General features: G+C 53.9%; 1 protein-coding gene across 1 annotated transcript; it reads right to left on the bottom strand.

Annotated features, from left to right (window-relative positions):
• VASH1 (vasohibin 1) lies at positions 1-21322 on the bottom strand. The gene is made up of 7 exons (XM_003808858.6): positions 19938-21322; positions 12968-13056; positions 11761-11817; positions 9793-9867; positions 6734-7115; positions 4946-5058; positions 1-4068 (listed from the first exon to the last, which is right to left on the bottom strand). Exons 1-7 carry the CDS (start codon positions 20244-20246, stop codon positions 3996-3998), a joined length of 1098 nt encoding a protein of 365 aa, XP_003808906.1. The 5' UTR covers positions 20247-21322; the 3' UTR covers positions 1-3995.
• Positions 21323-26937: the final 5615 nt, after the last annotated feature.

Genomic DNA, 26937 nt, shown 5'->3' with positions numbered 1-26937 from the left:
TGTTGTGGTTTCTGCCCAGCCCACACAGCAGGAGCTGGGGAGACTTTATTCGTTTCGGGGAAAGTGACAACAGGAATGAGATGAAGTGTGAAAGTGAAAGGAAGGGGCAATACTGAGATGAGAACAGCCTGAACAAAGTCTAGTACAACACTGCAGCCATCCAGAGCTTGAGGGAGCGGGGAGGTCCATCACCACCAGGCCCTGTGGGCCAAGCACACCCATGTTTCTTCTCTCTTGTCAGATTTGATGAAAAAGGGAAACTTGGGACTCCGGAGGACCAAGATGGAGCGAGACGGTCAATACTGATGGACTTGCAGCTAGCACCATGGCAGCCCTGCCTGGTCTAAGGAAGCTGGCAGGAGGCGATGGTACCTGGCGGGGGCAGACTGCCCACCTCCCCACTCCTTCAGAGGACTGTTTCCTGCCCTTCACACCATCATCATGTTGGGCCCTGCATGTATGTTCCTGCACTTGGAGCGAGCCCAGGGACACAGGGCAGACACTGGGCTCACAGATGTTGCTGCAGCTGAGCCAGAAAACATTCCAGGCAGGAAAAGCAGGTGCACACATTCACACAGGCCTCTGGTCACTCGACCAGCCAGAATGAGACGGACTCCTTGACCCGGGAAGTCAAGTCCCAGCGGGAAGGGCTGGAAATCACACGTGGTCAACTTCTTGGCTCTCTCTGCTCCCCAAACCCTGGCCCTAGGCTTGCTTTATCATCGCATCCCAAGGCCAGAGGGCTGCTGCTGTCCCCATCTTGGCCCTGCTAGAAGAGGGATGGGGTGGCTGGCATGATGGGTGAGGGGAACATGAGAATATGCAGAGGCCTTGGAGGAAGAGGACTGGCAGTTATGACAGGAAGGCTCTCTATACCTGGCTCCCCAGTGTTCTGCCCCTGGCACTGAGCATGAGGAGCCAGGCTTTGGGGAGACTTTGCAATCACCCCCCCAACCTGGTCCATTTTCCACAGGTAGCTTTCTTGAACTCACCTTGACCCCTCCTCAGCCAGCAGCCCCCACCTCCAGGGGCAAAGGAGCTGGAAGACAGTCCTGAACTGGGGGGGAGCTGGGATCACATCAGCCAGGCCCTTCCCTCACAGGAAGTGAGATGAGGTGATACCATGGATGGTGACTAAGGCCCCAAAGTCCCTGCCTCTCTGCCTCCCCAGAAACCTCACAGCCAGGCCAGCCCCCAGAGCAGAGCCTGTGTAAACACGCCCAGGAGGGGAGGAGGGGTTGCTACATATGAGAAACAGTTAAAAATAAATTTAAAAAGCACCACTATGTCCTGTGCTGGTCTCCACAGCCCTGAAGTCTCAGCTCAGGAAGGGTGAGTGCTGGGGGATTATCAGCTGGGGCTCGGCTCCCTCCCTTGCAGACAGCAAGCAGGTAAGGGCTTCATTTTGCTGTTTTCTCCATGGAGGGCTCTGGGAAAGGATCCTGCAAGTTGGAACCTCCTAAGACTCCAGAACCAGGAGCGGCTCCCTCTCATATCTACTCCTCTCAAACCCTGTCATTCCCGGGAAGCTCCCAGAGGCAGCTGAGGCCACGCCCCTGCTCCTGAGTGGCAGCATCCAGACCCGGAAAGGACCTAGTTTCAGCCTGGCACCTCCCAAGGTGAGCCATCTCTTCTTAGGCATAGTAGGAACATGGAGACCACACTACCCCCACTCCCTGAAAGCTGGGATGGGATGGTGAGTCAGGGGTCACCATGCCCCTATTAGTCTGGCTGGAGTTAGGTTAGGCATCCTCCCAGGGCTCATTGACCCCAGGGGGAACTTGGGGAGGCAAGGGGCTGACCAGCTGGCCTCCCAGGGTGCCTCTGGCCAGGTCATGCTGGATCTGGCTCTGGGTCAAGCGCTGCTGGTTTGAAGAGCTGCCAGCCTGTGGCGCCTTCCCTGACAGGCACTCTCATCAGCAAAGGCATCCCTGGTTCTGCCTTCCCTTCCTCTTTGCTTCGAAGGCACCATCCGTCTCCCTGGCAGGCCAAGAGCTACACTGTCTATACTCCATGAGCCACCCCCGCTGGTGACCCAGCAACTGCAAAGGGCCTCTGGTTTGTCCCGCTCTGGGAGGGGTCTCAGTGGCTTTTCCTCCTCCTCAGCTGCAAGGATCCTACCCCAGCCCAGCCCAGCTCTGAGAAACAGGACTTTGCTACAGCCCACCTCAAAGCATCTTGGTGGACTTCTCCCCAGCACGAGCTCTCTCTACTTCAGGGATTGCAAACTGGCATCCTCTTTTGCCAGTATTGGGTTTTTAAGTTTTTTTTAAGTGATCACCAGCATTTAAAAATCCTATTTCACATAAAAAGTCAGAATTCTGGCCTCTGACAAAGCAGACAATCTGGCAACACAAGGCCGGCACTGTAAGAACAGCTGAGCAGCTGTGGCCCCTTTAACAGGGTGTGCCCTCTTCAGGTAGCCACAGTCCCCACACAGCCCTTCAGGCCTCCTTCTCACCGTTTGCTCGTCATTTGAGCTTACAACCCTAGTTCTGCTCTTCCTTGTGTAGCCCCCCAGCCCTTCTGCAGCCTTACTGACAGCTGTCCCTGGCAGACTTACAGCCTCTCAGTAAAACAAAACCTTAATGGTCATCTCATCCATTTACCCTTCCATAATCTGAATCCTTTCTACCGCCTCCTGACAAACAGCCATCTCGTCTCTGCTGTAGGTAACCCATTACTCCTCAAGCAGCCTGATCCTGAACTCTCCCCCACATCCCTTTCTCACTTGCATCCCCCAGTTCCCAGCTGTCCCTCAGTGGCTGCACTGCACCCTTTCCCTGCACCTCCTTGTTGCTTGAGCCTCCAGAACCTACCCTTGGCTCTGCCAACCTCTCCGCATCCTCTCACTTTCCCACTGGGTATCTCATGCTGACGGGCAGGCTGGGGACAACCCCAGGTGCCTAGGTTCTTCCCTGCCAGGGCCCTGATGCCCTGCCACAAGTGACTGGCCCAGCCATCATTGCAACCCCAAGCCAAGATGGGCTGTTAAAGAATGGAAGGCAGGCCTGGGGCAGAAGCATCCTAGTCTGGTCTTGATTTCCCCAGCAAGGGCTCCTGGCACTGCTGGCGGAGAGACCCAGGCCCAAGCATCCCGCCCCATCACCCCATGTCCAGCCACAGCTCCTGGACTGGCACCCAGGGTTTGCTCAACTCCCACAGCCATGCTGGCCTCAGTGCCATTCTGGGTCCTCCGCCAAGCCCAGACCCTCCGCAGGGAGCCTGTGGGCTAGAGCAACAGGCAGAGCTGGGACTAAGCAAGTAGACGCGGTTAGGGCCTGGGAACTTTTTGCCCAGAGGTCCTTCCCTGGGCTTGCTCTCCTATCACCCCTCCTCTGCCCACACAGCACTGCCCATGGGGGCCTCAAGGGCCTGAAGGCTCTCCTGAGCCACGAGCTCATGCTCTTGGGGCAGATGTGGCCTGTGCCAAGCTCCTGGTTAATGGGCTACACAGACCTTTCTCAGAAGGACTCCTCCTACCCTGCTTCCCTTTCCCTGGGTCAAGATTCTGCCAGGGCAGGCAGAACTGGAGAAACATCTCCACCCCACCCCCACCCCCCATCACAGGCCTGGTAAGGCTGGGAGATTTCCCACTGATAAGATGCACCCAACTCCCAGAGAGAAGCCAGGGGCAGAGGCACCAGCAGAACCAGCAGTTTCCCTCACCTGGCCCCATGACACATGGATCTGTTAAGCACTGGCCTTCCCACCATCAGCAGATCCATTTGGACTAAGTTTTCCCCAAATACCTTAAACTTCAGTTGTAGAGTTAAAAACTCCAAATAAAATACTAACGGCCTCTAGGCCCAAAGTTAGGGGGCTTGGCTCAGTGGGAGCGAGAGCAGCTTGCGGGGCTGAGCTGGAACACACTCTTCCTGCAGCCTCTTGCCCTGCCTTGTCACCAGCCCCGCCTTCCCCATGCATGAGGCTGGTTCCAGCAGGTGGATCCTGGCCCCCAGGAGTGGGTGGGGCCTGGGGTGCTGGCATCCGCCTCAGACCCGGATCTGGTACCCATTGAGGTCTGGCATGGCTTTGGGCTCGGAAGGCTTCTTGTCACCCGAGGGCCTGTGGGAGGAAGAGAGCAGAGCGGGAGGACAGTGAGTGGTCTGTTAGGGAGATGGAGTTGGGGAGCCAGCAGCAGCTGCCTGGTGGCTTCCCGGCCACATTCTCCAAGTGGCCCTCCAACGCACAGCACAGTGCGTATGGAAGTGTGTTTTTGGACACCCTGGCCCGCCTGTGCTGTCTGAATGTGGCCCCGGCTCGCTCTCACAGGCTTTCTCGCTGCTGGAGGCTGGCTAATCTGGCTGCAGTTGGTAGGTAACAGCTTAAAGTATAAATCTGTCTGAGGGGAATCTGTCGTCTACAAAAGCCTCTTAGATAAAAGTCACAGATGATGGATATTTTGGTGCCAGAGGCCTGCTTAGTACCCCACCCCTGAATTCATACCAGAGAGGTGGCTCCTGAATGACAATTATATTTAAAGCAAGAGTCAGAGTGATGTGTAGGAGCTGAAATCAGAGGAGGAGAGCTGGTATTTCAATGGCTTGTTCTTGCTACCTGGATACAGACAAAAACCAGACTCTTGGGTGGGGGGCAAAGTTATGTTCAAAGCCATCTAATATTCACGCCCTCCCCCATGACATTCCTGGGTGGCTCACTGCCTTGCAGGGGCCCCATCCTTTCCACCTTTTCTCTCACATAACCCATGCTCAGACTAGTGGGCTAGCAGAGTTTGGTTTCTCTGGGGAAGTAGAACTGCCTTGCTGTGGGAAATGTCAATACACAAACCTCTAAACCCACCATCCCAAGTCACCTCCCTTGGGTGGGAGCGAAAAAGAGAGAAGGGTGGGAGAGAGATACAAAAAAAAAAGAGGGACCCACACGATGAGAGGAAAGGAAAAAAACCCTCTTTGGACCCACCCAGGCGTGGTCCCTCTCTCACCGTCTTTCACTGCGGCTGTTCCTGCGGTGGGGGCTGGACTGGGCCCGCTGCGGGGAAGAAACATCCTTCTTCCGGTCCTTGGTGGGAGAGGGAGGGCCCGTCCCTTTGCCAATCTAGGTGCAGAGGAGGAAGCAACAGCATCACTCCAGGACTGCCCTGGAGCCCAACCTCTCCTTCCAGGAGCCACAGGTCCCTGGAGGCTGCCCTGGGGAAGGCCCGGGGAACCTCAAGCATGGCTCTTCCCTGTCTGGATCTTTCCCAACCTATTTCCCAGGCACTAAAGCTGCCAGAGCAGGAGTTCCTCCATGGGGCTGTCCAATCCCTGTGGGCTCTTGAAGGCAGAGTGGAAGTGGGGGAAGTCACTGAGATACCATAATATTGCAAAAAGTCCCCAACAAAGGCCAGGTAAACGTGCCAGTTGTGGGAGCAGCCCACACTGAACTTGGGGCTGAGATCCCACTCACCCCAAGGGTGATGCTGGTTATCTCCAGCCATTGAGAAGTCAGACTGGTAGCTTTAGCTCTGCTTAAGAAAAAAATGAGAAAAACAAAAGAGTCATCCTTTATATGGCACACCGTCAGCTTGACTTGAGTTTTCAAAACGCAGGAGCGCTGGAGAGGGGCAAGTAACACAGGTGAGTGTTTAGCACTGAATAGGCTGGGAATCTATCACAGCTCTAAACACTAGGGAACTGTTGGCTCTCACCCTAGATCCAATCTGATGCCTTAAAGACACGATAGCAAACTGAGCAGCAAGAGCCAGGGTGCTGGGGGACCCAGAGCTAGGTGGGGAGCGGCAGCTCAGGGGCAGAAGAGAGCAGCCCCTCTCTAACGCAGGGTTGGCTGCAGCCTGCCTCTGCCCTAGGGGAAGGCACTGTCACCCCAGGAGATCTTGGCCTAGGGCTGGCAATGGCTAGGGCAGCCGTAGCTCTTACAAACCCCTGCCAGGACACCTGCAGGCACCTGCAACACACCTGGGTTCCCCATCACCCCATCAGGAGGCTGAGCTCCAGTCTGATCTGCCTCTCACTGCCTGTGAGCAAGACTCTGGGCTTCCAACCCTGAAAATGGAGCTACCACCTACCGCCCGCTGGCCTCCCAGGGCTGTCAAGAGAAGCAGTGCACTTGGGAGTGCAGAGGTCGGTGGTTGAGGCGGAGGCTCCAGGCTGCCTGGAGGGGCAGTCACAGTGCAGCAGTGACTGAGCTATGGAGATACCCAGCAGGGGGCCCTGGCAGCCCCAGGAGAACCCAGGCAGATGTCAGAATTCTGCCTGCTGAAAGGCTCTAGGGCTCAACAGCTCAGCCCAGCTGTTTTTGGTACAACAGTCCCCAGCCCAACTCCCTATCACCTCCTGCTCAAGTGTGGGTGGGAAGAGGAAGAAGGAACACTGCCCTCATTGTCTTCCACATGGTCTGACTTCCCTTTCTTCTGACCACCTCCTAGTCCTTTAATGGTTGCTAGGGTTGGGGGGCAGAGTCAGGATGTGTTACAGGAGGAGTGGGGAGGCTGCCCATCACAGCACCTGATCACACCCTCCAGACAGGCCGTGATTCTCCACCAGTGACCTTGCCATGTGCCCAACACCTACCACCATCCAAACCCAGCCCACCCACCTCCTCCCTCCGCAGCCGTCCTGGTCTGCCCACCCCAGGGGACCACCTGAACAATATCGACCACTAAGCAAGGTCCCAGCACCCCAGTCCCCTGAGAAGCTCCCCAGTCCTCTCAATCCTCACATCGCCTCTGCTGGGGCGGGGGAGGGGGCGAGGGTGTGGAAGGCGGGCAGACCTTGAGCCGCATGTCGCGGGCGTGGCGCTCCAGCTCCTTGCGGAAGTCATCGCGGCCCAGGCGCTCCACGTCCAGCACCGAGTGCTTCCACTCGATCTGCTCCACGCTGTGTGGGTCGTGTGACACGCTCTGGCCCAGCTTCACCTTCTTGAGCACGTGCCAGCAGCGGCCGTAGGCGGCCTCGAAGTCCAGCACGAGCTCGCTGAGCGTGCGGAAGGCGGGCGGCTTGTACATCAGGTCCTCGCGCCGGCTCATGCCCAGCGCACCGTAGCGGCCCGCGAAGTTCACCCCCAGCACGATGTGGCGGAAGTAGTTCCCTGAGAAGTAGGTCTTGAAGCTGATGGGGAAGCGCTCCAGGGTGGGCATGCTGTTGGTGAGGTAACTGGCCAGTGCCCCGCTAAGGAAAGAGAAGCACGGGGCCAGCACACCGGGAGGGACTGGGACCGGGAGCCACGGGGTCCACGCACCACCAGCCTTGGGGTGCAGACACCAGTCCTGCTCATCTCCATACGCCTGGCCTCTCCTCCTGGTATTCCTGCCATCTAGCATTGAGCCTGGTATCCAGCTGGAGCTCAATAAAGGGAACCTCGAATAGGCACGGGGCTTCCAGGGATTTGTGGCCACCGCTCTGAAGTCCAGCAGGGCTGGTGCCACACTGCAGGGCTTTCCAGAGCCCAGTGGCCCAAGGACGGAAGAGAAGCCTTCCCTCCCCTGCCTCACTCCCTTGTCCTCCATCCCGCACCTTGGCACACACACAGGCCACAGACACGGCTTCACTCTTCTCTTACCCTCACCCTGTCCTCTCCCCATATCCACATGCATCCCTGCCTGTGGCCCTTCAAATACAATCACGTGTACTACTGAGGCCTGGGAGGTGCCCCCAGCCAGCCCCAGGCCCACTCCCACTTCCTACACCTCTGCCCCACCTGCTCACCTCTCCAGCCCCCGGGGCCTCCCACCTGAGTTTCTCACACTGGCCTTTTCCCCTGCCTGCCAAAGTTGGCTGCTGCTCAGGACTGAAGCTGAGCCTGCGCCACCGTCCACCTCCTCCACGGCACTCTCACCATGACCAGTGTTTACTGCTTCTTTTTCCTTACTTGCTTATTTTGTCTCCTCCACTAGAATGCAAACCTCCCAAGCACAGGGCCCTTGTCTGTCATGTTCTTCAGGGCCCAGCATCAAGCCGGGCACACAACAGTTACTTAGTGAAAGTTCTCGAACAAATGGGTAGAAGGAGATGAATGGATAGAAGCGTGCAGCAGACACCATGTCCAGCACTGTGCTGCGTCTCACGGCACCGGCTCGGCCCATTGTCCTAACAACTCTACACACTGCCACTATCCCCCTTTGCAGAGGAGGACTCGCAGGCTCAGAGATGTTAAGGAACTTCCTTGGGGGGTCACACAGTGAGTCAGCAGCCCAGCCATGATTCAAGTCCAGGTCAACCTGACCCTAAAGTCTGTGTTGAGACATTATGCCACGGTCCCTCCAGCGCTACTCTCATTCCACCAATGCTTACTGAGCCTGACTCCTTGTAAATGACCAAGGATACAGCGATGAGAAATGCACAGCCCGGCCCTGCAGAGGCTCAGAGTGCGGCGAGGACAAGACGTGAGAACCACGGCGTGCGCTGTGCCTGAGGGAGCTGTGGGGACACTGAGAAGGAGCCCCTCACCCAGATGGGGGCTGTTCCTATTTTATTCCTGCCCACAAGCCACCAGGTGACCCCTGAAAAGCTTTGAGACCATAGGACCCTGCCTGGAGTGACTTCTGTGTGTCCTCCTGGGGAAAAGGACCAGTCTCTCTCCTATGAGGGTGGGAGCCTCCACTTTGGTGTGTGACCCCTGAGGGAGAAGTGAACGTGAAGACATGAAGGAGGCACTGCCTGCAGCCTGAATTTCTCGGGTGGCCTCAGGCTTATCCCAGCAAAGAACCCCATAAACAGGGCAGGGATGTCGGGCTCCAGAAATGGGCCTGCCCTGTTAGCAAATGCCTGCCATAGTGGCGTTCCCTCCTAGACCTCTGCGGGAAGAGAAGGGCACCCGCAGCCTCTTTGTGTGAACTTTAGGCAGGCATGTCTGTGTGGGGGGTGGGGATGGACCCCTGGATCACAGTCCTCCCAGGACCTGCCCTCAGATGGGACTCCTGTTCCATCAGACCCCCTCCCCGTCACCCTCTTGGCTCCCACCTAATCTGTGCTCCTCTGCAGCACTGAGCCCAGTGGGCTGCCTACCCCAGGGGCACAGGCAAAATGTTTAAAAGCTGGTAAAGAATACGGGCAGGGTGGAAGAGATGAAACAGAATTGGCTTTGAGTTGGTGAAGCTGAGTAATGGGTGCACAGGAGTTCATGATGTTGTTCTAGGTTTCACGTGTATTTATGAATTTTTAATAATAAAATGACTGAGAAGAAAAGGTAGGGCTCAGGCATTGACCAGTTAGGATGGAGAACCAGCCATAAACACTTCCTCCTCTCCCGCTGTTGACTGTGGGGCTGGGGAGGACAGCCTCTCCTGGTGGCTGGTCTGTCTCCAGGGCTACCCTGGTGACTCAGCTACAGGCCCCACTTCTGCCCTTTGGGTTGGAGGCGGGGGTGTGACTGGAAAACCTTGTTTGTGGTTTTGTTTTTTTTTTTAAGGCAGTTTTGCTTTAATATCTCGTCCAGAAATCAACATGTTCTGGAAATGCCAACATCTGGGCATTCCAACTGTGCCTCCCAGACTTTCTAGTTCTTGGAAATGGTACAACTGTCTTTGTGAGACACTGTGCCCTGATTTGGGGTTCAGAAAACAGGGTCCCTGTATCCACGTGACTCAAAAAAGAGCTGCCCGGTAAGCCTGGGAAGGTAGCAACTGAGATGTGGGGTACTGGGACCTCGGGGCTCCTCCATTTTGGGGGGTTCTTCCACTTTAGTGGGGTGCTTCTCCATCTTGGGGCCAAGCAGATGACTGCATATGGGAGAGCCCTGGAACCCATTCAACCTACCCCACCCTCACTTTCAGAGCAGGAAGCTGAGGCCCGGAGAAGCCCGGACCCCTCCCCTTCAGGCGAGGAAGGATACATTCCCAGGATCACGGCTTCCAGGCATTTGATTGGCAGGGCCTCTTTGGTCATTTCCTTGGCCAGGTCCATCAGCCTGTGGGAAAGGGAGGCAGGTCAGTAAGGACAGCGCCTCCAGCCCCTCCAGGGGAATGTGAGAAGGAGGGGGCAGGGTGGACTAGAAATGCTAGAAGGACAGAGGCTGCCCCCTAAGCTGCTCTCAGCTCAGGCCCAGCACCTCCCTCCACACTCCCGACGGACGGAAGTCTGGAGCCTGAGGGGGTAGGAAAGAGGCGGCCACTGCTGATAGGAAGGAGGCCCACTCTCCCTGCTCTTCCCTTCTTTCACTTCCACCTCCCACGCCTGGCTCTTGCTCCAAAGAGCTCTGGGGGAGGGCAGCAGAAGCTGGGGGCAACTTCTCTCCAGCCACCAGGCTGGGGCCTTCTGCGAGGCAGTCGGGGGAGGAGGGACGTCAGCATCGATCTCTTCCCTTCTGAAGCACAGTAGACACCACTGACCCAACCATGGCTTCTCCCAGGAGCTTGTTAATTGACTGCAACTGCCTCCCTGCAGCTGCCTGAGCCTGGATGTGGGATCTTAGGCAGATAGTTACCTGCTGACTACAGATCTGCTCCTGAACTTGGAATTCAGGCCATTTTAAGACAGCCTTTCCCTGAGGCGTGGTTCCTCCCTCTGTCCCCAGCCTGGGAATTCAGCCTGGTCACTGGCTTTGCCCAGGAGGGCACCCAGACTCCTCCATGCCAAGTAAGGCTGGAGTGGTTCCCCAGCACACAGCAGCCACAGGCCAACAAAAGCAAAGCTTTGGGGATAGGGAGGGTGGACTCCATCCAGGGCCTTGGAGAGGGTGTAATTAAGTAATTTTGCTAATAAGCCATTTAAATGCATTTTCACAAAGAAGCAAACATAGATTATGTGTGGGGCAAGATGTAAAATTCATATTAAATTTTTTTTCTTTTTCTTTTTCTTTTCTTTTGAGACAGAGTCTCGCCCTGTCACCCAGGCTGGAGTGCGGTGGCGTGATCTCGGCTCACTGTAACCACCGCCTCTCAGGTTCAAACGATTCTCCTGCCTCAGCCTCCCAAGTAGCTGGGATTACAGGCGCCCACCACCACGCCCAGCTAATTTTTGTATTTTTAGTAGAGATGGGGTTTCACCATGTTGGCCAGGCTGGTCTCAAACTCCTGACCTCATGATCCGCCCACCTCGGCCTCCCAAAGTGCTGGGATTACAGGTGTGAGCCACCGTGCCTGGCCAATTCACATGAATTTTTAAAGCCCAGGGGTCTTAAGTCTGTGGGCATCTTTGGGGCAGAGCCCCTAGACCCAGCTGTGGCATTCACTCTTCACTCTCCTCTGCCCTCAGGGCTTCATGGGCAGAAACTTTCCAGGGGAAGTGAATCCAGGCAGGGGGCTACACATGGGGTGGCGGGATGGGAAGTGAGAGATGCAACATTCTCTCCAGGGAGCTCCCTGTTCTCAGACCTTGAGCCTGCTACTCAATGCCCAGAAAAGAGTCCACGGAGTAAGGCAAATGGGGTGACCATGCAAGTACCCTGCAATGGGAACCAGCAATGGGGAGTGCGGCAGCCGCAGAACAGAGAAGGGGGAGGGCTCTCTCCTGCAAGGTCCACCTCTCACTAAAAAACAAAAGATCTGAGGCTCACCTACAATCCACCTAGGACCACCCTCTCTCCTGGCCAAGGCAAGAGCTGGGGGCGGCTCTCCCACCCTCTAGCTCAGCATGGACCCGGGATTTCCTTTTCATCAAGGCAGCCCTGGCTGTTCATCTCAGCCGGATTTTTCTCTTTATGACATCCATAAGGCCCCAGGGTGGCACCTGCCCCCAAAGGCTGGCTTCCTTCAGAAGACTCCCTGACTGCCCCATAAACTTCCTCTCCAAGGTGCACTATAGGGCTTTCAAGAAGCTCCAAGCCAGTCTTGGGGCAGAGGACTGGCCTCCCCATACTTACCCTGTCAGAGGTCTGCTCTTCTTAATTTCAAAGAACTGTGTCCCTGTGTGATTGTACCTGTGCGCACGGGTTAAGGGCTTCCTAGCTTGGCCTGAAGGAGGTTGACCCTCTCTTCCTGCCTATCCTGAAGCTCAAGAGCCAAGTCTCCTGGAGGGGTGATGGGGGCACAGCATGAATTCTTCTCCCCGCCTCACGCCTCCTTCTCTTTCCCTCTCCCTCACCCTCCTTGGCTTTCTCCCTTGTTCTCCCCTGGCTTCTCTTCTTAGGACAAGAGACATGGAGCAGGCGACCAGTTCGGCGAGGGCCAGAAAGAGGCTGTGGCTGGGAACAGCGCCCTATAGCACTTCATCTTCCAACCAGCTGAGAAGCCACAGGAACTGAGAGGAGGCTAGGGTAGGGGGTCCAACTCAGCCTTTAATTGCTCCTGAGCCAGCCACCTGCCTCACTGGACCGGTTTCCCCACTGGCAGAAGGAGGAGCTGGACCCGATTTGCAGTCATCAGCCTGGCTTCTCCCGACCCAGGACCCATGCCTAGCTCTCCCATCTCTGACCTCTGCAGCCAGAAGCCTGGGAGAGAGGACCCAGGACACACAGCTCTGGGGCAGGGTGCAGGGGCAGGGTGCAGGGGCTAGAGGGCCCAGAGCAGGGACACAGAGGAATCTGGACCCAGGGGAGCCCAGCTCTTCCCCTGCTGGCCAACCATCCTACTGCCAGGGAAAAAAAGGAGAAGAACTGGAGAAAATTCTAGGATCCTGAAGTTACCTCCTGGAGCAGAAAATCCTTTTTCTCTGCCATTTTTCCCTTTATTCAAAATCAGACTTTTAAAAGCCCCAAGGCAGCTCCCTCTCTCCCCCTCTGCTAGGGCTGGGTGGACAACAGAGCAGGAGATCTATCTAGACTTGGCCACCCCACCAGCAAGTCACTCAGGACCCATTTTCCTCTCTTTACCCCATCACACGGCAGGAGCGGGAAGGGGGTGGCAGAGAGTGCAGAGTGGGCCCTGCACTCATCAGACAAAATTCCTCCGACACCCAGGAGGCACACGCGCCGCGTCCCACAGCACCAGGGAGCACAGAGATGTCACGTGAATGGCGGCCCTGGCGTTGTGGAATGAGGCGGCTCTGCTGATACCTCTCCAGCTCTGCCCGGAAACAAGGCCCACCACACCGGCCAGAAGGTGGCCATGACCCTTGACCAGAGAGGATACTGCAGCTCTCTGATGTAGCGCTGCACAGCTTCCAGGCGCTCAGGGACAGGTGTAGACGGCTGGAACGTAGGCACACTCGGTATGGGGATCTGGGGACAGAGAAAGAGCTCCGGTCACAAGAAGAGGCTCACCTTGGAGCTTCCAGTCCACCAAACACCTAGGACTGGCCCCAGAGGCGCCCCACCCCGGGGAGGCACAGCCTCCCCTCCCTCCCACTTGAGCTTCCTTTCTTGGCACCCCACTCATTCGAAGACTCTTGCCAGGGCCCCAGCCCAGCCATTCCTTCCCTCCTGGGACTTAACAGCATTCCTCATTCAGAGTGTATGCTGATGTTCCAATTTTATGCTTCTTTAATAACTTCAGAAAAACACAGGTTAATTCACTGACTATTTTAAATTTTAAATATTCATTAGTTTTAAGACTTAAGAATATAATATTGGGGTTATTTTAGGTTTGAAGTTTGCTCTGGTTCAAGTGCCGGATCAAAGCTGGTATATCCGGGGTCCCATCTTCTCAGGTGGTGCCCTAGGCTTTGGGAGTGGTCCTGAGGGGGGTGAGCATCCTTGGTAGGGGACCCACCCAGTATCATGGGCATATTCGCCATGCCTTCCAGAGCACCAACTTGAACTGTCAAGGAGTCAGTCAGCGGTAGCAGGCCAGAAGGACATATTTTGGAACAGGTCTTGCTGTAGCTCTGTGGCTGGGGCATGCACAGAGGGCCCGGGTCCTCCTCCAAGTCTTCTCTTTCCTGCCAGCTCCACACCTAATCAGTACAGGTTTCCAGGTACCCAGACAGTCTTCCTCCCCAGAACGCACTTTCCAGCACCCAGCCCAGAAATGGCGGAGGAGAGAACAGGCAGTGTTTCCCGATGCCTGGGAGCCTGGAGGCTGCTGGGGGTAAGGTCAAGAACAGCTGACCCCCAGGCTTCCCTCAGCCTCCAGTCTCCAGAAAAGAGACCATTATGCCAGTATGGGCCCCTCTCCAGCCAGGGGAGCCCGGATCTGGCAGTTTGGCTGCCAACAAGTCAGTGAGGCCAAGGAGGCCAAGAGATACATCAGCTAGGGTCCTCCGAGGTTTCAGAACAGACTTCCTTGGGTAGAAGAACCAGACTTCCAGGGACAAGGCCCACCCCTCAGGGCTCCCCCTTGGCCACCAGCACAGTAGCTGTAAGGCTCCCCACATAGAGAGGTCCCACCCCCTGCCCCCAAGCCTCCACGTGGCCCTCCAAGGCCACACTGAGCCCACCCACCCGACGGGACTGCTGAGAGTCACAGTCTGTGCTCAGGGGCACGTGTGAAGGGAAGGGGGTAGGGCTGGGTAAGGAGGGAAGGATGAAGCTCTTTTCCTCCTTTCCTTGGGAGGCTCTCGAGTGGTGGAGATGCCAGCCCAGCTTTTTAAATAATGTGACCGCAGTGGCTGGGGCTCTGACAAGGAGGGAAGTGACACTCCAGTTATCACTGCACACTCATGTCTGGGGTGTTGCTGATGGCACAGGCACACGGGACAGTGTCTGAAAGACACCTCCTCTAAGGGGTGGAGACGCAGGAGGGAAGGGGCCCTGGTCCAGGGCCACAGCGTCGCCTGCACTTCCTCGCCCTCCCTCCCGTCGGTCTTCTCCTTCCTGTCTGGGGAGTCCCTAGCAACCGCACTGGCTGCCCTGACTCCTGAGCCGCTGACGTCTCTGTCTGGAGGGATCCATTTCCCTTTCACATTGCTCCCCCTCCCCAAACTGGCACCACCACTTACAGTCACCAGCAAGATAAAACCCGGGGTGGGGGGCTCCCCCTTCTTCCTGTCTGGCCACTCTGTACCAAATGGGCCCCAGGGCCTGGCCTGGCCTCCCCATGTCAAGGATACAGGGGTGGGGAGGTGGAAGGGGAATTAGAGGAATTACTTAGCAATTTAAATAGCATGGCACATCCACCCAGTCACCTGATCTCTGCAGGTGGCAGCCCCTGCCAGGCAGGGAAGCAGGCAGATCATCCCCATGCACAAGTGGGGATCCAGTGACCTTGAGGAGCTTGGGATAAAGATTGTAGTACACCCTCCCACAAGAAGCTGCAAAAAGGGAGCTGCAGTCCCAGGACTGGATCATTCACCCAGAGCCAGGCCTGGGCCGGGACCAGGCAGTACCCACGAAAGCACTAGCACCTGCTGTGCAGACAAAGGACCCAGGAGCTGGCTGCTCTGGGAGAAGGAAGGTCAAGAAAATACCTGGGGATTCAGAGGCAAGACCTTAAGGCCACCATCACCGAGGCTAGCTCCTTGACTCATGTCACCCCACTGCAGACAGCACCTGCACCTTTTTGTCTGAATGTTCATTACCCACATAGACTCGTTCACTCAAACACAAATAGGAAAGATTCTATGTATGCAAATGACCAGGCCCATTTTAGGTCTTGCCCCTCACCCCCACCTCCGAAACAGGAGTCGGGAAATATTTCCTCACTGTTGAGTGGTGGGTTTAAGTGGGGCACGGTAAGGGGGAGTGGTATAGCCACCAGATCTCCCCAGGGAGCACTCCTCCTCCACAGCCAAGGCCAAGGATTCCCCCGGCTCCAGGAACCCCTAGTCCTGAGTTCTACAGAGACATTCTCACTGGAGGGGTCTATTTCAATCTAACACAATGAGGCCTGGGGGAGGTGGGGAGAGCTTGCGGCTGGATGTGTGTGCCCAAAAAGTGTGGCCTAGAGGGCAATAGGGCGGAGTCTCCAACTAGATCATCACTATGGATATTCAGCTCTGCCATTTACAGTCGTGACTTTTTATTTATTTATTTATTTATTTATTTATTTATTTATTTATTTATTTATTGAGACAGAGTTTCACCCTGTCGCCCAGGCTGGAGTGCAGTGGCTCAACTTCGGCTCACTGAAACCCTCATCTCCCGGGTTCAAGTGATCTCCTGCCTCAGCCTCCAGAGTAGCTAGGATCACAGGCATGCACCACCACATCCAGCTAATTTTTGTATTTTTAGTAGAGATGGGGTTTCACCACACTGGCCAGACTCGTCTCGAACTCCTGACCTCAAGTGATCCACCTGCCTCGACCTCCCAAAGTGCTGGGATTACACCGCACCCGGCCTAGTCGTGACTTTAATGAAGCTCCTGACCTCCCCTGTGCCTCAGACACTTCATTTATAAAGTGGGCACCAACACAAAATCAGCCTTATAGTGCGAATGAGATGCTGCAGGTCGAGGCCTTAGAGCAGGGTCAGGCACACAGCACAGACTTAATTTGTGTTCACTGTCATCATTATCAGTGTGCCTCGCACATGCTAATCCCAGCAACGTTACCCTTTTAGAGGAGATGTCCAGGCTGGGTGTAGTAGCTCCTGCCTGTAATCCCAGCACTTTGGGAGGCTGAGGCGGGAGGATGGCTTGAGCCCAGGAGTTTGAGACCAGCCTGGGCAATATAGAGAGACCCCATCTCAACCAAAAAATAAAAAAATTAGCCAGGCATGGTAGGGCACACCGGTAGCCCCAGCTACTCTGGAGGCTGAGGTGGGAGGATCACTTGAGCCCAGAAGGTAGAGGCTGCTGTGAGCCATGACTGTGCCACTGCATTCCATCTTAGGTGACCAAGCGAGACTCTGTCTCATAAATAAATCAAAGGAAAGCACTCTGGAGTCATAATAAGTAGCTAGAGGAGATGTCCAAATTCCCATTCTGCAGGAGCTCTGTGGCCTGAGCCATAAGAGACCATAAAAGACCTTCAGCAGCTGGGTCTGGGGTCAGTGGCCACTAAGCTTTTAAAGGGGGTGGAAGCCTGAAACATCAAGGACAGACTCTTATCAAGGAGCCTAAGCTGTTGCTGGATTTGGGATCTTTCTAGAAATTGTTGCCCTATAACATACTGGCATCATCCCTGTAAAGGCTGCTTCTCCAAAGCGCTAGTGGGGTGTCGATGAACACTCACTCCCTGCTCCATTACTGGGTATCTATTAGAGGCACTTAATGAAGCATCACATGCTTTGCATCATTAATTCCTCTAACATCCTCTTGATGGGCATTGCTATTAGCTCCATTTCACAGCTGCGGAAAACTGAGGCACAAGAAAGTTGCCTGTCTTCCTCATATAAGTAGTTATGGGAGATCAAGGATTTGAACATGGTAGCTTTGACTCCAGAGTGCTCTCCTTTTATGACACCAGCCTACAGGGGTCCCAGACTCAACCACATGCAGGGGCCGGGCAAGTAACATACACGGGGCAGGCAGGCCTGGTAGGTGAGTGGTGGAGACAGTGGCAAGATGGGGGAGTAGGACTCACTCCCCAGCCCCAGCTGACAGCTGCCACGTGGGACTGCAGATTCCCATGTGTTCCCAAGTCTTCTTATTTTCTGAAAAGATGCCAAAAATCTGGATCTTTATGTGAGAAATCTCCCAATTTTAAATTTTGGCTCAAGTGGCCTTTTAAAGCATTGTACAGTCCCAACAAAACACTTCTTGAGCCCCACACTGTGTGGCCGCTGTAGGGAATGACCCTGTGCCAGCTCCAGTGGCATGGCCCCTAGGGATGGTAAGGGCGGGGTCAGCCCACCCTGCCACTGGCACCCTGGCACCCAGGCACCCAACCCACGCTGCTTCTCTCCAAGGCCTCCTGGACTCCACTGCACTCCCAGACTCTAAGGGTACCTTTCTACTCAGAGCCCAGGTAGAGGAGGGACCTCATGCAGACTCACGCGATTTATCTGAGATCTGTGGTTTGAAGAGGGGGAAGTTCAAATTTTTCCAAACCTCTCACAAAATTCCTTCTACCCTAGCGATGGAAGTCTAGGGGTCCGTCACAACACAGCCCCCACCCCTAGACTTCCTTCATCCGTGTCTTTCCTGCACATGAGGACTGAAGATGACAAAATGACATTACAGACCAGTTACTAGTGAGCTCACTATTTTTTTTTTAGTTCCCAGGAGTGGTGGCAGTTCTGCAGGGAACCATTCACACTCTTTTATGGCCTGATTTAGACATAAGCAAGATGGCTGGAGAGCTGCCCAACTTGTTCATGTGGGAGCAGGGTGTGACTCTGGCCTCATCGGGACAAATGATCTGAGCAAAACCTAGTCTTGCCGCTTGATAAAGCACATAAGTAAAGGTGATGGATGTCTGGCCGGGCATAGTGGTTCACGCCTGTAATCCCAGCACTTTGGGAGGCTGAGGTGGGTGGATTACCTGAGGTCTGGAGTTTGAGACCAGCCTGGCCAAAATGTTGAAAATGAAACCCCATCTCTACCAAAAATACAAAAATTAGCCAGGTGTGGTGGTAGGTGCCTATAATCCCAGATACTCAGGAGGCTGAGGCAGGAGAATCACTGGAACCAGGGAGGTGGAGGCTGCAGTGAGCCAAGATCGTGCCACTGCACTCCAGCCTGGTGGAAAGAGTGAGACTCCATCTCAAAAAAAAAAAAAAAAAAGGTAACTGATATCCAATAACCAGGTACTGGTTTGGGGCTTTACAGTTTGTCAAATACTTTAACACACAGTCTCTCATTTCTTCCCCACAATCAACCTCATCTTATTGATAAGAAAACTGCATCTCAAATAGGTGGAAGGGGCCATATAGATAAGCAGGTGACCCCTACCAATGTCAATATCCTTTGACGCAATACTTTCGCTTTCAGAATTTTTCCCAAGGAAATAATCAGAGATGAACCCCAAAATTTATATTTTAGAATGTTCACCGTAGTATTCATTTTAGGAATAAAACTGGAAACAACATCCAACTCTAGGGGATTAGCTAAATAAATACTAAGTCAGTGCAGAGCACATTTATGCGGCCATTCCAAATCAATCTACATTTTGTTTCCCCTGGAAACATTAGGCAGTATTTTAACCTTCAACCTTTGATTCTCTTTTTCCCAGAAGACACTTTCTGATGGCTGTACCAATAACTTGGTAAAAACAAAACGGGCCACTTGTCCTCATGTCTAATTCACACTAACTTCCATTCTTCCTAGCCCCCTTCCTTCCAACCTGGGCAGGCAGGGCTAAGCACTGGGCTCTGAACTCAGTCCAAAGGGCTCTTTTTTGGAGATTTCAGGCATCCGCATTTGGCAAAGTGCCTCCTAGTCTTGATCATGTTTTTTTTTTTTTAAAATATCTGGCATGTATTTCCATATAGCAGCGTACAGCACAGAAACTTTCAAATACCCTTTCATTCAGCAAACACACACACTAGTGCCTGTTCTGTGCCAGGCACACAGGAGGCCTTGGGAAGACAAAGATGAATGAGATACAGCCTCTGTTTTCGTTGGTGACACAACTGAAGCATAGCTGTCATGGAGGAGGAGTTACAGCCAACACAGAAAAATTACTTCATTTTATGCTTCTCCATGAGACCTCTTCTAATGTGCTTGAATCTAGTGTCCAACAGAGAAGAGGACCTGGACACTTCCCTCCACCACCACCCCCCGCCCTTCTCCTGAAGACCTGAAATTGAATCTCAGTTCTGCCACTTACTGGCTGTGGGATCTCGAGTTCCTACTTGAGTTTTCAGCTTTCTCATCTGTAAAATGGGAATCCAAACTGTACTTACGTCACAAGGCTGTTGGGAGAATTCAATGACATAATGCACGAAAATATTTTCTCAACATATGAAGCCCTGCATCTCCTTAGTCATTCATTACATTTGTCTGCTCACAGTTCTCTGGCTTGGCAAGTGTCATCAAGCAAATGAGACGTCAAGCCATCCTACTGTGTTTGTTAGTTCCATCTGCTGCTGTCCCCTCCTGTAAAACGTGGGCATTTTAAAAGACAGCGGGGAGGGCCTCCTGGAGACAATGTATGTGAACCTCCCTCCTAGAATGGCAGTGAGAGAAAGTTCTCCTAGACAGGTATGATATCTCTGCATTTTAAAGATCTTACCGAGCCAGTGGTCCCCTGCGCCGTGGGAGGAGAGTGTGGCTTTACTCTTAGCCCCAAAGTCACTAAAACCTAGACTGTGCTGTCACCCCCCCGACCCGTGTGTCTCACCTTGGGCAGGTCTGTGGCCCCACGGATCCGTTGCGCCACCTTCTCTCCATCGGGGTGGATCTTGGCCACGTGTTTCCACATCCTTTCCCAGGTGGCCTCATCCACAGGTAGCCCACCCCGGTTGACAAAGAAGGGGACGCCTCCGTCTCGCAGGTCCTCTTCCCCTTCCTCTTCTGGCTCCTCATCTCTCTGGGCTGAGGTTCCTTCGCTGGTCTCCAAACGCCTGACCCCAGAGGGGGCGGTGGCCGCAGCGGACGTTGGAGTGGCACCGCTGCTGCCACCCCCAACCACCTTCTTCCCCCCTGGCATCCCTAAATCTTCGAGGGGGGTGGTGGAGGCGGGAAAACAAGTGGCTCACAAGAGGCCTCCCACACACCAGCTGCAGAGATAACACATGGCCAGAGTGCAAGGCGCCTTTAAGAAATCAGGGCGTGGCTCCTGTACAATAAAATACGACTTGATAAAAAAAATCAGTGCAATAAGGTGAATTAGGGTCCGAGGGGGTGGGTTGTCTGGGGTCAGCCTTGGAGGCCTTGTTCTGTTTGAAAAACGGAATAAAGAGAACACACCCCAACTTGGCAGCCGTCACAAAGCACCCCCATCTAACTGCGAGAACAATGACGGGCAGCAGTGAGGGCTGGCAGCGCGGAGAAAAGTCGGAGGGAAACTGAGGCCAGACAGCTCGGACCAGCGGCTGCAGAAAGGACAGAGTCAAGGCACGGGTGCCCACTGGGCGCCCTGGGTCTCAGTTTCGGAGGGAACAAAATCCCCTACACAACTCTCGCACGCTCACATCTGCGCGCGCCCCAAGGAAGACCGAGGCGACTCCCGGCCGCGCGAGCTCCGAACCAAGACCCCCGGGCGGGAGAGCGGCGCTGGGGGGCGATTTCTCCGACGCGACGAGACAAGTCCGGGAGCCAAGACTCGCAGCTGGCGGGGAGCGGGGAGGGGGCGCGCGCCGACGCGCACATTCCACGCCTGCGGCCAACTCCCCGCACAAAGTGGGCTTTGTCTGGGTCCCCTGTCCCCTCGTCCCCAGAAACAGCGGCGGAGTCCCCAGAAAGGGAGCGGGCGCGGCGGGGAGGCGAAGGCTGCGAGCCCCGAGGCCCAGCGGGTCCCCACTCGGGCGCGTCTCAGCGGGAGGACGGCTGGCACCTGGCGCCGCGCTGCACCAGCCGAGCCATCGCAGGGCACGGGGCCCGCGGCTCAGCGGGACCGGCTCGGGCGGCGCGCAGGGGCCAGGCTGAGGTCACTGAGCGGCGGGCTGCGGCCGCGGGGTCGCTGCCTGGGACTGGCTGCAGCATGGGCGGTGGCGCGGCCCGGGCGGGCGGAGGATGCTCCGTGGCTGTTCGCTTGGGCTGCAGCTGCCCTGGCTGAGGGTGGAGGAAGGACCGCGGGGCGGGGACCGCAAGCCCGGAGGCTCGCGCAGCCTCGGCCGGCGGATGTAGCTGGAGGCGAGTGACGAAGCCGGGCGAGCGCGCGCTGCGCTGGTGCCTGGGGAGCAGCCCGCCAACGCGGAGCCCGCCAACGAGGAGCCCACCAGCCGATCGCTGCTCGGCGAAGCTGGGGCCGCCGCTGCTGCAGCCCCGCCGCCCCTGGGCCCCGCTGCCGCCGACCGCGTCCCCTGCCCGCCAGCCGCCCACCGGGCTCGACTCCGGCCCGCGCCGCGCATGCGCTCCGTCCCCCCCTTAAAGGGCCAGCGCCTTCGCGCCCAGTCCTCCGCCCCCCGCGGCGGTGCCTCTGTCCCAAGTTACCCCAAGGACGCCGGTGGGCATTCGCTCCCTCCTCACCCAGCTGTCAGGGCGCCGCGAAGCCGGTGCGAAGCTGCGGAGGACGTTTTCAACGTGCCAGAGGGAGCGCAAACTCCATGGAGATTCCTAGCGCAGAAGGAATTCCTGCGGTCGGGAATTTCTTGAAAAAGATTCTTCGCAGGGGCCCTGAGCTGGTAGGACCGAGAGCACTGGCCTGGAAGACTGGGATTCTAGACCGGATTCAGTGCCTGTGTTGCTTTGGGACGTTCAGCAGTTCCCTTCCCTCTGTAGGCCTCAGTTTCCCCATATCTCAGCCGAGGTGGTCACAGTGAGTGAGCGCAGAGAGTCCCTCCCAGCGCGCACAGTTCTTACAGGAGGACATCTAGGGATTGAGACGGGGGGTCACTATCTCTGGAAACGAAAAGGGTTAAAAGTCACCCTGTTTTATTCGATTGCCTGCACTGGTGGGAATGGGGTGCGCAGAGCTCACCCCTAGACCATCTGCCTAGACCGGGCTTTGGACGCTCCGGACCCCGCGGACCAGGGTGGGACCGCGACGTGGGCGTGGGAGGCAATGCTTGGGGAGGGTCGGCTGGCCTAGAGGAAGGTGAAAGTACAAGCAGCTGTGGTGCGTGGTTGGGCACTGGACGCACCCTCCGCCTCCCTCATGCCGTAGAGTTGTAAATGGTGAGAAAGGCACTATCTCTAGGCTGAAGCCAAGAACTTTAGGAAGAGACGGCCGAGTGTGTGCTTTAAGACGCTCCCCCTCTCCCCTGCCTGTAGTTGGCACGAATCACAGTCTTGTGGGAGAATGCAGATTCCTTGGCCTTAGCCGGCAGATTCAGATTCCTTAGTTGTGGGGTCGTTGCATTTCTTGACAAGCTGAGGTTACTACACAAGGGCTGGGTTAAAGGCCTTAGAGAGACCCCAGGGCCTCAGTGGTTTCACATCTGTTCCCTAAAGCTGTCCCTAGTATCTGAACTTTCTGGGTACCCTGTGCTCCCATAGCAACCTCTTACTACCTCCGGGGTCAGAAACCAAGGGTTATCAGTGATGGGAAGGATTGCAAGACTCCAAGAAAGTTAGTTCAGCCTGGATCTTCTTAAACTCACTAAGGCAAGAAGACTCCAAGCATAGAAAAGTCACTAGGGATCAACAACTATCACCCTGTATTGTATAAACCAAGTCTCAGAGGGTAATTTCCCCAAACTCACACAGCTAGTAAGTGGCAGAGCTAGAATGTGAACAGAAGTCTTACTTCTTCAGACACTTGTTTTTCACTCTATACATTGCTTCTTGTGTTAGCCAAGTGGTGCTGGTTTTAAAACTGGCTTGCAAGCTCTTGACCATTCTTTTCAAAAGATGGGATCTAATTCCTTTCCCCCTGAATGTGGGATGTACTTGGTGACTGGTGTCTAATGAATAAAATGTGATGAAAGTGAAGCTGTATGACTCTTAAGACCAGGTCATAAAAAGGAGACAGCTTCTTCTTGGTTCCTCAGAAGAAACCAGCTACCATGTTGTGAAGAAGCCCAAGCCACATGGTGAGGCCACATGAGGGTGTTCTCGCTGACAGCTGCTGCTGGGCTCTCAGCCAACAGCCAGAGTCAATCACCAGATCATGGCAAACGGAGACTTCAGATCTTGCTAGCCCTCGGCCTTTAAGTCTTAGAGTTGAGGTCCCAGACATGGAGCAGAGAACAACCAGCCCTGCTGTGCCCTGTCTGACTTTCTGTCCCACAGAAATTGAGAGAGGATAAGTGACTATTCTCGTTTTAAGCTGCTAAGTTTTGGACTAACTTGTTACACAGCATGAGATAATACCATGTGTTTTCTGAAATAACAAATAAAATAGATGTTGGGTATTCATTCAAAGAGTAAGTACTCACAGAACATCTTCTATGTGTTTGACTCTGTACTGGGCACTGGAGAAGCAGTAGTGAACAAGAGGGACATGGCCTTTGCTCTAGTTGGACTTATGGCCTACTAGTGGAGGAGATAGTTAAGCATGATTTCCATAAGGTGCTCTGCCAGAGGGTTATTCAGGAAGCTGTGGGAGTGCATACCCAGAGCAACTTCCCAGTCAGGTGAGGAGCTGGGAAAAGAAGAAATGAGTTGGGTACAAGGTCAGCATGGACTAGGCTAGAGAATTTTCTGGCATGTGTGCATAGAAGTGGAAGAGGGTATGCGTCAGGCAAGGGGGCTTGCAAATAGATTAGAAAATGGTGAAACTGGAAAGAGATGTGTATAACCCAGTCTTATCTAAGCCAAAAGCCCAGAGAGAACAAGTGACTTAACCTGGTATGGCACAACTTGTGAATTGGTCTCAGATCCTGGGTCCTTCATCAAGCCCTCCCATGACTCCCCACACCTATGCCTTGGGAACAACTCCTCCAACAGACACTTGGGTAACTCCTTATTTGGCTCAAAGCTTTCGTGACCGTTATTTTTCTTTCTTTTCTTTCTTTTTTTTTTTTTTCCCCGAGACAGAGTCTCGCTCTGTCACCCAGGCTGGAGTGCAGTGGCTCGATCTCTGCTCACTGCAGCCTCTGCCTCCCAGGTTCAAGTGATTCTCTGCCTCAGTCTCCTGAGTAGCTGGAATTATAGGTGCCTGCCACCATGTCTGTCTAATTTTTGTATTTTTAGTAGAGATGGGGTTTCACCATGTTGGCCAGGCTGGTCTCCAACTCCTGACCTCAAGTGATCCGCCTGCTTCGGCCTCCCAAATTGCTGGGCTTACAGGCGTGAGCCACTGCACCCGGCCCTCATGACAATTATTCCTTTTGCTGTCTTCACAAAAACCGTGGAAGAGTTAGGATGAGTATGATTTCCATTTTACAGATGAAGAAAGGATGCATAAGAGAAGCTAGGCAAATTACATACCTAGTACAGGAGCAGGCACATCCGAGCTGCTGGGTACAAGTCACTTTCATGATGACAAGGATGATGATAATGACGCCTAACTCATATCATGTGCCACATTTGTTATCGTCACACTCTGGACTAATGGTCTGCAAACGAACGCATGTTGTCTTAGGGCATCAACACTCATATTAATCTGCTCTGACACATTTTCTATTCTTGTGACACAGAAGCTAGAGTGAAATTTCCAGAGAGAAGAGTCTGTTGACTTAGCTTGGATCCTTGGCTAGAGGAGGATGGGGCAATTTCATTAGCCAAGACTACAGGTGGTTGGGGGAGAAGGACTGCCCTAAAGGTAAATGGGGTGCTGTTAGTAAAAGAGGGGCATGGAGGCACACAGGTATAGATGTGTTTATAAAAGGTAGATGTTCTGACTCAACTTTTTGCTGTTTTCATGTTCATAATTTATGAGGTAAAAGAAGAAAAGAAAAGGAGTTTAATCCCAAGAAAGAATCACAGAGCAGAACTGTCCAATAGAAATTTCTGCAATGGGCCAGGCGCAGTGGCTCACGCCTGTAATCCCAGCACTTTGGGAGGCTGAGGCGGGTGAATCACGAGGTCAGGAGTTCAAGACCAGCCTGGCCAATATGGCAAAATCCCGTCTGTACTAAAAACTACAAAAAAATAGCTGGGCGCAGTGGCAAGCGCCTGTAATCCCAGCTACTGGGGAGGCTGAGGCAGGAGAATTGCTTGAACTCAAGCGGCAGGGGTTGCAGTGAGCCGAGATTGCATCACTGCACCACAGCCTAGGTGATAGGGTGAGACTCCATCTCAAAAAAAAAAAAAAAAAAAAAAAGAAAAGAAATTTCTGCAATGGTAGCCAGAAGTTCAGTATGGTAGCCAGAAGTCATATGTGTCTATTTAAATTGGAATTTAATTAACATTAAATAGAATTAAAAGTTCAGTTACTCCAATCACGCTAGCTATATTTCAAGTACTCAGTAGCCATTTTGGCTCATAGATACTGTAATGAATAGTACAGATTATAGAACATGTCCCTCACTGCAGAAATTTCTTTTCTTTTCTTTTTTTTTTTTTTTGAGATGGAGTCTCACCCTATCACCTAGGCTGTAGTGCAGTGATGCAATCTCGGCTCACTGCAACCCCTGCCGCTTAAGTTCTAGCAATTCTCCTGCCTCAGCCTCCCCAGTAGCTGGGATTACAGGCACTTGCCACTGTGCCCAGCTAATTTTTTGTAATTTTTAGTACAGACGGGATTTTACCATATTGGCCAGGCTGGTCTTGAACTCCTGACCTCGTGATTCACCCGCCTCAACCTCCCAAAGTGCTGGGATTACAGGCGTGAGCCACTGCGCCTGGCCCATTGCAGAAATTTCTATTGGACAGTTCTGCTCTGTGATTCTTTCTTGGGATTAAACTCCTTTTCTTTTCTTCTTTTACCTCATAAATTATGAACATGAAAACAGCAAAAAGTTGAGTCAGAATCTTCATTCATTTACTCAATAAACATACACTAAATATCTACTCTGAATCGTACATGGTTGTAGGCACCAGGGATACCTGGCGGGGATCTTGGAGCACTTCTGGTCCAGTGGAGCTTACATTAGGATCACCCCAGCGGCTCTTAAAATTCTTGATCCTAAGTCTGCACCCTGCAGAAATCCTGATGAAACTGGTTTGGAGTGGGGCTTGGTACCCATAGTCTAGAAAAGCTCTCCAGGTAATGCGAATGGTAGCTGGGCTTGGAACCACTGAAATCTAGACTGGCCAGTGAAACGATTTGCTTCAGGTCACCGGAAAACCTGAATCTGCATGGGTCTGACTTCCGCTCTGGGGTTCGCGTGACAAAATCAGAGAGTTTTTCATGGATTTGGCATCTGTCTGAATTGACTGCTAAATTCTTAGAGAACAAGTCTGTTTTTCCTTAATCCAAACAGAATCCAATTCACTTCAGGTAAAGTGCCAAAAGGACCTCTGGCTTGGGATTCATTTTAAATCACTGCTTTCTCAAACTGTCCGTTTTGTTTCTGGAACTGAATTACTCAGCCAAGTGAGTGAAAGTCTATAAAAATAGCTCCTCTTCACTGAGCCCCGAGTGTAGGTCAGGTGCTTTACCTGCAGAGTTTCAGTTAATTCCCAGGTCAATCTCACAGGGTAGGTATTGCTGACATCAGTTTACAAGTGGGCAAACTGAGATTCAGAGCCATCGAGGATTGTAATTTGTTCAAGGTGGCACAGCTGAAATGATAACTTCAGAGTTCATGTTCTTTCCCCTACACCGCTCTGCGGCTACCCCACAGCCGAGAGCGTGGGGCAGCTGGCAGATGGCAGCATTCTACTCTGGCTTCACATAGGAAAGAAAGCTT

Source organism: Pan paniscus, chromosome 15, assembly GCF_029289425.2.
Source record: "Pan paniscus chromosome 15, NHGRI_mPanPan1-v2.0_pri, whole genome shotgun sequence".
NCBI classification, from domain to species: Eukaryota; Metazoa; Chordata; class Mammalia; order Primates; family Hominidae; genus Pan; species Pan paniscus.
This window is presented reverse-complemented; position numbering and strand designations above follow the sequence as displayed.

What these genes read in the sequence shown, in the direction of transcription:
- VASH1 (XM_003808858.6), bottom strand. Translation starts at nt 20,246, where the DNA reads ATGCCAGGGGGGAAGAAGGTGGTTGGGGGTGGCAGCAGCGGTGCCACT. An exon ending in GAAGCCGTGATCCTGGGAAT is followed by an intron (nt 7,116 to 9,792) that starts GTATCCTTCCTC and finishes GGCACTGGCCAG; the next exon opens with TTACCTCACCAACAGCATGC. An exon ending in CCCGCGACATGCGGCTCAAG is followed by an intron (nt 5,059 to 6,733) that starts GTCTGCCCGCCT and finishes CTCTGCACCTAG; the next exon opens with ATTGGCAAAGGGACGGGCCC.